General features: G+C 40.0%; 1 protein-coding gene across 2 annotated transcripts in view; it reads right to left on the reverse strand.

The window, feature by feature from the left end:
- Window positions 1-6,791, reverse strand: part of myom2a (myomesin 2a) — a 29,202-nt gene extending 22,411 nt beyond the window's left edge. Inside the window, exons 1-4 of one of the 2 annotated variants that reach the window (XM_084376949.1) lie at window positions 5,534-5,633; window positions 3,396-3,528; window positions 1,484-1,576; window positions 412-547 (exon numbers count right to left, since the gene is read on the reverse strand). In XM_084376949.1, the coding sequence (XP_084233075.1) occupies window positions 412-547; window positions 1,484-1,576; window positions 3,396-3,502 (336 nt within the window). In that variant the 5' untranslated portion in view covers window positions 3,503-3,528; window positions 5,534-5,633. Of the gene's footprint in view, window positions 1-411; window positions 548-1,483; window positions 1,577-3,395; window positions 3,529-5,533; window positions 5,634-6,724 lie in introns of those variants that run through there. The other variant, XM_084376950.1, reaches the window with a different exon arrangement.
- Window positions 6,792-11,837: the final 5,046 nt, after the last annotated feature.

The raw sequence follows: 11,837 nt of genomic DNA on the forward strand, positions 1-11,837 counted from the left end.
GCTCTCATTATGTATCCTGATTTCAACTCTATGACACATTGACATTGATATTTGTTTGGTATGCATTAGCAGCCAAAACAGTACATCTCAATTTTCAGATATTTTCATATGCAGTGTATCAAGATGAGCAAGTGCTGTGTAAAACATAAATGTAGAGTTGAGTATCATCAGCGTATGTGTGCTGTGAAATTTTTGATAATTACAAAGTGATTTGATTTGATCACTTACTGACATCAATCTGCTGAAATACTGTACTCAAAATGGTTGAACAATGACTTTTATAGATGACACGATCAAATCTAACTGTTATTTTTGCAGGTACTGATACTTAACAAATCAAAAATGCCAAGACAACGTAATTGAATACCACAACAACGTTCCTGATAAAAGGTCTTTCGAGTGGCTCCTTACCTCTCTCTGGATATTAAGGCTGTCCACTCTGGCCTTGGTGGTTATCCTCATCCTGCTGAGCTCCTCCTGAATAACAGCCAGTCCTTTCCCAACATTCGTAGACACTCTCTGGTACTCCTCGGTCTCCTCAGCAGTCCTACCAACCAGAGTTATTATAGTAGTACTTTTTCACTTTTACTTTGTTTTCAGTTCAGTTCAGTTTCATTTAGTTGTTCTTGTTTAAAAATGTTAAGCTTTAGTTTAGTTTAGTTTATATTACTTTCATTAGTTTACGTTTTTTTTATTGTGATGTGGGGAGTAGAAGTTTATTAAAAAGTTCTGAGTATGTATTACAATACAAACACAGGACTTTGTGAAGGCAATTTTTCACGGTCATGTTTACACCCTAGTCCCAATTAACATATGCACAAATGCCTCCTGATGCTTGTTATGTTGACAAATTTGAGCAAACTGACAAAGACTTAAACTAAAGACATTCCTTACTATATGTTTTTTATTTTATTTTAGTATTGTAAATGCACAATATAATTTTAGCTAGTTATATATCGAAATATACTGAAATTTGCTTACTCCCTGCATCGACATGGGCCCCAAAAACTCGGTTTGGCTCTATAAACTATAATAACCCTTCTACCAACATACAACTTCAATTGATCTGCTCATCTACGTACTAACTACATACATACGATTATTCATTTTAGTGTCAACATGAGGTAAACATTTACTTTATCTTATACAGACTTTACACTGAATAAGTCCTGAAACATTAAGACACTAAGAATTAAGAAGTAACTATTTAAAATTTGATTCAAGCAACAGTAGAGTTCATTGATCACTGATAAACTGTTTCTATCAGCCCAGCAGATTTAATTTAACAGAGTGACTGACTGCTGACTCACTAATACGACAATCAGCACTTGTCAATTCAAAATGATCCTAACTGAAAAGTGAACAACTAGTAAGATGGAAGAAATGTGCTGTCTTGACTGAGGTCAGCTAGTAGAGGCTGTAGTTCAGTATTACCTTACACTTAAAATAGCCTGACATATGACAGCAGCCAATGGGAACTCACCTCTGCCGGAACACCGGTATGGTGTACGCTGGTTCCGCCATAGCCTCTGTGGCCTGGGCCTGTACCTGGCTCACCGATGTAGAGCTAGATTTCCTGTCAGGAGGAGGACCATCGTTATAAAACAGGAATCAAAGTAATGGACATTTTCAGGTATTAGCCTTGCAGAAGCAGTCGCTGAGCTAAAATCGGTCATGATCCACCGAAGGTTTATTTTTGATTTGGAAGTAATATCAAACAAACTGCCGACTGCAGTGTTTTAATCGTCTTTCGAATGTGGTGTCAATCCATATTAAACTTCTAGACTATATTTGTGTTTCCGTCTCTGTATCTGTTCTTGGAGGAAGATTTATCTCCTTTGTATTGCCAATATAATGCAATCCTAACCTATCTGTAAAGTATCCTGAAAAACCTACTCTTATTAAATGAACTTATTTGCTTTACAAATGCTTTAATTAAATTTAATAAAGGTCAGCCAAACACCTTCAACTGATGCAGAATTCCCCGTACTGACAGCTGATACAGACTCAAGCAACAGAGACAGAGATTTAATCTAAAAACTACATTACATGGTTGATCCAACCATATCAAAAACAACAAACTTTTCCAATCACTCTCATGGAAAACATCTGAGAAACTTGATCAGTCCTGATATCTACAGCTGTGACCACTGGTCTCAGATGTAGGCCAGGCTCAGAGGAGTGGCACACAGCCTCTGGCATAAGGCAGAGGCTACATGACAGCATGGCAGCTTTCTACAGGATGACCCGGTGATCAGACAGTTTTTGAGGTTAGCACAGCCTTCAACTTCTGGATCAAGTTCAGTGTGACTACGTTGCAGAGCAGAGCTGGACTAAGAGCCAGGTTGGGAGCAATACTTTTTAAAAGCTCACTACAGCAATCTAGTAAAATACACACACGTCTCTAATGACCTGAGTAAGAAAACAGGCCAAAAACTGTTGGCGGAAGCTGCAGAGTAACATTAGCATTAGCATTAGCATTATCTGTAGCAATGATCATGGCTGCAGTTTATACTGGTAACAGACAACTTTCTCCAAATCATTCTGAAGTAAACACTGACTGCACAATGTAATGGAAAAAATGACATCATCTGCGTATAGATGGCTCCTTTCAACCCAAAAGTTATTCAGTCTCCCACCGGGCTGGATATTTCCCAGAAAGATTGAGGTCGAATTGTGGTAAAACAAAAGTGAACAGACGGGCATTCACTCAATGGAGAGCACTCCGGTGTTGTGTCAAAGTCTGTTCCCCCGCTGATATGTGTTTCCTCTCAGCACCTTATCAAGACGATTCAAAACTGGTATTCTAAGTAACAAACCCGGCCTACTTATTAAACCAACTGGCTGTTAGCACTGAGATCAGGGTTTCTAGGTCAAATTGGGGTTCTTACAGTTGTTTTTTTTGTCTTTGACAGTAGCCAGGCTGCTAGTGGTAGCCATGTTGCTAACGCTGTGTTTGTTAAAAAGTTAAAAAGTTGTCTTTTTCTGCTTTAAATAAAGGTAATAAATATTTAACAAAAGCTCTAGTCTGGGATGATGTAAACTGAACAGGGATAAAGGTAAAAAAGCAAAAGAGTTTGACGAGTCCGACTGCTCTGTGAAGGAGACAGTTTGGAGTTTAGCTTCGCTCCGAACTCATAAATCAATCTGAACGTGGATCTACATGGTCTTAATAACTCCAACGAGAGATGAACTGTTGCAGTCTTCATCCTTTTGTAACGGGCTGACTTGTATATTAAAACAAATGACAAATGAGCAGCCAAGTTAGGAAGCAGATGAAGGAAAAGTGAAAAACCCCCCCTCAGCAGCAGTTCGATGGCTGGATCTATTTCTCTACCTGGCGAAGCAGCAGCAGCTGTGCTTTTCAAAGTAGCAGGTGATTTCCACCTCCGTACCTTTGTGTCTGCTGATGGACAACATATTTAGTGTGTTGATAAGCATAATCACTTTTGACTTGGCTCCCATGCTTCCTCTTATACCAAGGTATGACTTTGGAAGCCATGACTGGAACACTTCAAGGAGACCTGGCTGAGGGCACCAGGGGGAGGGGAGACCAAACATGTGTTAACCATGATAACAATGTCAGCACAAGCCTGTCTGTGTCTTTATTGTCACTGCAGCCACTGCGAAGTCTCTGTGATGCACATCTGTCCGGGGGCCTCAGATATAAAACAGACTTAGGATCAACTTTAAGTATGACTTAAGCAGGCAACCACGTATAAATACTTATTCATGAACGCTTACTGTGACCTGGAAATGATCTCATCTCGAAGCAAAGCCCGGACTTGACTGAAGTGTTTCCCCTGCTGGTTTTGGACGGGCATTGCAGTTTGGGATGCAAGCCTGGGGTGAAGTTTGTTTGAGCTTCATGAACAATATGCAGCGGCAACAAACTCCCAAAGCTTCGTGTTTGGTTTTGTTTGCTAACCCACAATTTAGTTCACTGAATAATACGTTTGTACGTTTGTCCGTGGCTATTCCAGATTAAACAAGTCAGGTGCCATAAATCCCATGCTTATGATCTTTTATGAATTTAACACAAGCATCAGAAATGATCTTATGACTGAGTTCAAGTATAAATCTGAGAACATTCTTACAAATGAGGCCCCCGATCATCTTTTAAATGTACAGTATGCAGCATCACCTGTGCGTCTTTGTTGCAGTCAAACCTCAGCGCAGTCCTGACTCTTCTTAAGAAATATTTTAAGTAGTTATCTTTATACTATACATAAGGGTCATTCGGTGCCAACTCACCCAAAATCCAGAACTTTTCCGGGCACAATCCTACAGCTGTACTGCAAATACTCGATTCTTTATTCGACGCCTCACCAATCGCTTATTTTTCACTGGACTGGGTTGAAATTTGTCCTGAACATCTACGAGTCTCCAAGGAAACTAAGCAGTAATGTGCATTCATTTAAATAGTTAATAGTTGTTGCTGAATGTTTATAGTGATCAAATTAATAACAAGTCATTAAAAAAAAAAATCATATCTCCACTAGTTTTCACTTTCTTGCAAACAAATGTTGATTTTGTGTCGTATTAATGTCGTTCTGTCACATCTAGAAAGTTATTCGGTCCTGCATTAAAAAAAATGAGTGCCACAGATGTCACTAAATATAGCATCAGAGCTGAAAAACCTACTTTTTGAGTTATTTTGACTGCAGATTTTCCCACGTTGTAAACAATCCTGAGTGTCTCTTGGATGTTCAGGACGAATTTCAACACAATCCAGTGAAAAGTTAGCGACTGGTGAGGCTGAGAAAACAAGCTTAAAAGGTATTTGCAGTACAGCTATGGGATTTTGCAAGGTGTCATGAATTTAAGAGAAGCTTCAACATGGCCCATAATAAACTCCAGTAGCTAAAACACTGATATCAAGAGAATACAAAACTATTACGTTAACACATTTATCTCAGAGAAAGCGCAGCATTTATGAGGCTTCAGGACAGTTCCTGCATATACCAGAGCTCAGCACTTCAAATGTTTCACCTTACAACCTCACACAGCTCAGCTATGAATAGCTTGCAGCAGTCCGTCTATTCCATGATTGGAGAAATGAAGGAAATAGAGTCATTAGCCTCAGTGCACAGGCCTCACATTATTTAATTAAAACCATCACACAGGAAATGAGACCGATCGGACTGCGTCGGCTCTTTTTAAATCGAAAAGGACTCGTTCTCTAAAACCAGCTGTCAAATCCACACTAATTACACTTCCACCCTTGTATAATTAAATCATTTCAACACAAGAACATTTTTACCTGAGCCTTCCTGGCTGACACAAGTTGGGAAAAGAGGGTCAGCAACCTCTTAATGCCCCTGGTATGTTAAGGAAGCACCGCTCAGGGAGATTACAACAGACCGCTGCTGAGACAGATTATCTACAGTCATCCATTACTGCAACACATTTCACTTATCTCAACACTTTACAGCAGATACCTTCTCCTCCTACTCTGAAAATCATTGAGTGAAAGTCATTTCTTTGATGAAATGAGCTCACCGGTGAGCAAATATGAAGAAAAGTGACTTACCCCAAGAGATTAAAACAGCGCAAAGCGGTGGCAGACCAGCCTGATGCCGCTTGGGAAGCACTTGCTGATGGTAACAAAAATATTACCCTCTCACCAGAGGAATGCTGTTCCCCTTCCACCCCATGTATGGCTGCACTTTAGACTATATATAGCATTTACCCCCAAATTTTGTTCTCATTCTGCACTTTGGAGATGAGGAGTGTGCATCCGTACCTGCAATTTTATTGAATTACTTAGAGGTACGTTTCATCCGCTGCATTTATTTAATTTAAGGATTATTTTCAGATTTTTAGTGAGAGCTTAAAAGAAAATTATAAATGTTTACAGAGGCTGGATTTCTATAATTAAATACAGTTTCCCACACAGCAATAACTCAGTTTTGAAGTCCTTGAATCAATATTAAAATGGCACAGTGCCAGTCCTCCTATTATTGGCAGGAAGATTGATTTCAAACAAGATTAATAAAATGTACTTCACCTTCAGATTTCACAAATATTCATTCAGCCAAGAGCCTGAAAGACGTTTTGAGATAATTTGCTGGCAAATCCCAACACTGAAAGCCTTATGAGACCTTTTTAGGTTTCTCGAGACAGCCTGTCCTCCTTGGCTCAACACTTGTGGCCAACAGTCAGGCTATTTTTATCAGCTCGTCCTCCGATACAGTGACACCCCCGATTCTTACTGTACAAGAGCCCGAGCAGCTATTTTTACCCACAAGTCTATTAAAGAAACTAAATGACTGAAGGCACAGAAGAAAAGAACGTCTCATGAAGCTTCGATCTCTTATTAAACACCAGCGTGAACTCAAAAGAGGCAGTTGGCCTTGAGTTTATTGCCCAGATGGCCTGCAGTTGTTCCCATGTGTCTTCACTGGAAGGGCCACCTCCTCGTCTTTGTTCACCGGACTTGAACTTTGCTCACATTTACAGTACAGTCTTTGACACAAAATAAACTCATTAAAACCTCAAAACATGCATTAAATGTCCTCCTTAAAGCCCCAAAGTGTGGGGTTTAAAAATGTAAGTTTTTGGTGCCTCCCAGTGGCAGAATCAAGAAGGACACCATGGAAGACAATGAACACCAACATGTGAAAACCAGCTGCAGGTTAAACCTACGGGGCCGACGGTTGCAAAACACAACGGCAAGTCAGAAAACACAAGCGAGGTCCATGATTATTGGATGGTCACTTACTGCAAGGGTCCTGATGAACTGACTCCAGAGGATCGTCCACTGCCCACCTTCATACGAGGGGACACTCCTGCAAAGACAAACAACTGTTAGCTTACAATCAATTCATCCGTACAATATAAAACAAAGACTGCAACTCATTTCATAGTAGATTCGTCTGTTGATCATTTTCTAAATTAATCGATCAGTTGTTTGGTCTATAAAGTGTCAGAAAATGGTGATAAATGTCGATCAGTGTTTCCCAAAGCTCAAGTCGACGTCCTCAAATGTCTCGTTAGTAAAGATTTTCAGTTTACTGTCATAGAGGAGAAAAGAAACCAGAAAATATTCACACTTCAGAAGCTGGAATCAGAGAATTTTGACTTGTTGTTAAAAAAAAACACACACATTAGATTTATCATTGTAGCTGTAGAGAAGGAAAGAAGTTGGATCAGTGGAGATTATTCTGATGGGATCTGACTGAGAACCAGAGGACACGCCATGGTACCAACAAGAGAGCCACGTCCGAAACCATACCCTGTTTTATCGTCTATTTTACTCTAATGGGACCATAATTTATAAAATGAACATCATGCTGCGTTGAAGAAGACTTGAGACTACAGATTGAGACCATAAACTCATTAAGAAACTGTTTACTGATGTGATGAATCAAGTGAGAAGTCGGCTCATTTTCTCATAAGCTTACATACAACCTGACCTCTTTTTGAAACCAGTGGAGTTTGGGACAAAACTGAGCTCAATGTGTAAAATCAGTGGCGTTGCCCTTTTAAAGCCATGCTCAGTTTGGAGTCATTCACTGTTTAATGCTGCCACCTGGTGGCCGTTAGTCGACGTTGCAGTGGACGACCGGCTGATCTGTAAAAACAGTCTGTTTTGGTTTCCTCTCTTTCATTCACGAGGATCAGAGGAAGAAAAGCTGTCAGCCAGGAGTCGGCCTTTATAATTGTTTGGATTTTTGTTACTAATAAAAACAAACAAATTAAAAACTTTATAGCAACTGCTCCTCCCAAAATGAGGTTAAAGGTGTTTTACAGTAGACAAGACAAGACACATAAATAAAAATGACAGTAATGTTTACTTTCAACACTTTCAAATATATATATTTAACGATCACAAGAGAAAATCCTGTTGTATTGGGAGGCAGAGAGTTAATAGAAACTCTCTCTTAGGCTTTTTTTTATTGCTACTGCAGAAAAAACTGCCCACAGAACAAGCTCCAGAATACATTAAAGGAAAAGTTCACCCAAAAACAAAAATTCAAAAGTCATTGAAAAGTCATCTCCTCCCTCCATGCTGATGTAAAGTCAGGTGAAGTCTCATAGTCCACAAAACATTTCTGGAGCTTCACAGTAAAACAGAGTTGCAGCTTTCTGCTAAACAACTGAAGCAGCTGGAGACTTGATTTAAAACAGAAAAAACATCATTATAAATATTAACGTTGTTTACACCCTCAACATGGGGTCAAGTTTGTGCACGCGCTTTTATCTTAGCAGCTGCAGCGAAGATTTGAAGATTCAGCTTCAAAAAATGTTGTAAATAACATCTTTTAAAAATCAATCTTTTGGTTTACTCCAGACGAGCTGTATGGAGTCACTTTATGTTTTTTTTTTTTTTACATTTTAAATCCTCAGCATTCTCCTAAACAACTGAAGTAACTGGGACTGAAGTAGGTGAAAAACTTGACTGAATGAGCTTGTTTTCATGTTTAAGTCTCCAGCTGCTTCAGTTGTTCAGCAGAATGCTGCAACTCTGTTTTATTGTGAAGCTCCAGAAATGTTTTGTGGACTACGAAGCTTCACTCGAGCCTCCATTAGCGTCGGGGTGAGTAGATAATGAGTGAATTTAAATTTTTGGGTGAACAAGCAGACCCTCGTCCAACATGATGGACTGAAACACACTGATATACTCTCCCCCCCAAAAACATTATGAGCAATTGAATTAATTGATGTTTGTTTGCGGTGCAGCTGCATTGTTAGAAAGGTCTCTGTACTTTTTATGCCAGTTGACACACGTTTGTCAACTGGTGTGTGTGTGTGTGTGTGTGTGTGTGTGTCTCCCGCTGAAATTCCAGTGTCCCGTCCTCCCTCTGGCCCCAGTACACAGCATGTTTGTAGTGGGAATAAAGGAGATTATTGGAGCATGATAATATGATGAGCTGGAAGTTCACAAGTTTGAGGGGCCTCATCTCTGCAGAGCCACATTCACCTCTGAGTTCAGCCTTTGAGACAGATTCACTGCAAACAGCTGCATCTGCTCCACAGTCTGTAAGTAGCTTGAGACTCGAGTCATGTGGAGAAATTCAAATGTGTTGTTTTTTAATAATAAACAGGTCAGTAGAGATGGAGGGTGTTTGTTCATCAGTCCGACACTTTGATCATTAGTGAAACACCTCATTCAGACTTTATTTCCATGGCGTCTGGTCTGGATGTTCTTGGCTCCCATAAAGATGATTTCTAATAACTTGGCTGACCTTGTGATTTTCAAAACCTCCCTCTAACAACACTTTGGACAAAACATCCCAAAAAGTATTGACCTGATTTCCACAAAAGAAAATAATAATGACCAAGAGTGACGAATGATTTTGGCGACCCTCTGACCTTTTCTCTCGAGCGCCACCATCAGATCAATTAGTCCACTTGAGCACAAAATCTATTAAGTTAAATAAATTAAACGTAGTGAGCACATTCACGTTTCACCAGCTTTCCTAAAGTTTAATCTAACTAATCAAATTAATGTTTCCGACCTCACTGACTTTCTTCTTGCACCTTCAATAAAGACACTTTTCACAAAATGTTAACTGGAATCTGTTTTAAGTTATAAGCAAAACCTCACATTTAAAAAGCTGAAGACATAAAGATGTTCGTCATATTTCACAGGTTTACATGTGAATCCTAAGAATCTGCCTTGAATCTCCTCACCATCATTAATTAGCTTTAAATTTACTGGGTTTGTGTGTCAGTGGAGTCCGTCAGTAGGGACACTTTAATTATGTGAAGGTCAGCAGAGAAGGTCACCCTGAAGCAGCCATGACACCAGGCAGGATTTTCTGCCTCAGAGGGGGAGTGAGTGATCACTACACCCTCCCTCCTCCCCGTCGCTCCTCTGAGCAGCTCTTTTGGGGCTCGGTGGGGGGAAAGCTGTCTATTCATTCATGCGCTCGCTGACTCGTGGTTGCAGCTGGCAGAAGGAGACGGGACAGGGGAGGAGGGGAATGTGGGCAGGATGGAGGGGAACCAAGGAGGGAAATCCTAAATCAGAGCAGCTAAGTGAGGAGGGGAAATAAAGGGACGTCAGAGGATTTTGTACGTCATTGAGTCAGCAGACACGAGTCGCGTTACGCACGGCGTGTTGACGCAACGGAGCTGCAGGGGGGAGAGAGGAGGGTCGACTGTGTAAAGCAATGCTGAGATTTGTTGCATCAGGCTTTAGAGTAATTCACAAAGGGGCTTCCAACCATGTGCTGCCTGTCGTTAAAGAGGACACCTTTTAAAATGAGTCACAGTTTAGATAATGGAAACTATTTTATGTATGCAGCTAATATTACTGCAGATTAAACACACATCAGCACATCTGACAGGATGGAGGGAGGCTTACTGTCTCATTGACTTCTTGTTATGTCTGATGGTTCTTACACAATCAAAAAATTTACTATAATCTTTCAGCTTTATTGCAGATAAAAGGCTTCATGAGCTGCTTGATCGTTATCGGTGAACAAAAAGGAGCACAATTAATTTAATTCCTGGGTTTATGAGTTACTCTGAACATCCACCATTTTCTGTTGCATGACTACCATCAATCTTTGGTTTTAGAAAACAGTATCTGGCTTGTCGATAATCTCTTTACTCACACAAAGACACCAGAGATCAAGACCAGAGACAACGAGGGAAAACATACCCAGATGTCATACTTTAGTAAAAGTAAAGATATCGTGTTAAAATATTCCCCGATACAAATTTTACATTTTAAAATTAACTACTTTGGCTGGTAACTTAAGTTATCAAACACATGTAGAGGAGTACAAAGTACAAGAAGTACACCAAGTATAAAGAAACAAGAAGTACTCAAGTAAACTACAGGTACCACAAAATCGTACTTGAGCACAGTACTTGACTAAATGTACTTAGTTACACTCCATCACTGGGATAAACACTAGAGATCTAAAACTAAAGAGTGAAATACAATCTGCCCTCTTTTCTGCTCGTTCTCAGTTCTGCTCTCGAGGTCTGGATCTCGAGTTACGTTAGTACGAGTCTCCTAATCAGTCACTGATTTACACCTGGAGCTGAATGTAATCAACTGCCGCACAGAACAGAAAGTCAGCCCGAGTCAGATGACCGGTACCTTCCTCTATAATAGTAATATACAGTTTACTCTATGTGCAAAGTACAAATTAAGTTACTTTGTGTTTATTCTTCTCTTCATGTCTTTGTTGTGTTTGCTATCAAGACTTAAATGTCTCCATACAGTCGAAAATCCTGGATCTGGTCTCAGTGATGAACACAAGTCTGTGCACCGATCTGATAACACCTGATTAATTCATTAGAAACGTGACACTGCTGCTTCACATCTAGTGACCTGAGTAACTTCATCATCAGATAACTTACATAACATCTGTGGATATTTCAAGACATGGTTAAAGTTTTGGTTGAGGAGTAAAGTGAAGAGATAAGTGAAGGTAGAAGGAGCCAATTTCAGAAAACCTAGCAAATGTATTTTTCAACACAGTCCCCTCCTACATTTACACACTTAGCTCGACAGTCGTGGAGCATACGTATCTCTTCTTTGTAGAAGTCTGTGTCTTCTCCAAACCTCCAGAAAATGGTATAACATGATCATCACTTGGAAAATCTGACAACCACTGAACTCCGTCCTTGTCTTGAGGAAGAGGTTGTAGTCTGAGGCTGTCTGCTCCGGTGAAATCTGCAGCGCTGACTCGCAATTTTCCGAAATTACCGGAAACAGAAATACCACAGAAGTTATGAACTTCAAGGAGTTCGAAGAGTTGAACTGCACACGCACTCATCTCCTTTACCTCAGGCCAGGAACGTACTAATCACCCTCGAACACGTATATTATGTCATTATATTATAAACCTTGTTATTTATCGAAGGTGACT

The sequence above is a fragment of the Pagrus pagrus genome (genome assembly GCF_965226575.1).
Source record: "Pagrus pagrus genome assembly, chromosome: 2".
Lineage (NCBI taxonomy): Eukaryota > Metazoa > Chordata > Actinopteri > Spariformes > Sparidae > Pagrus > Pagrus pagrus.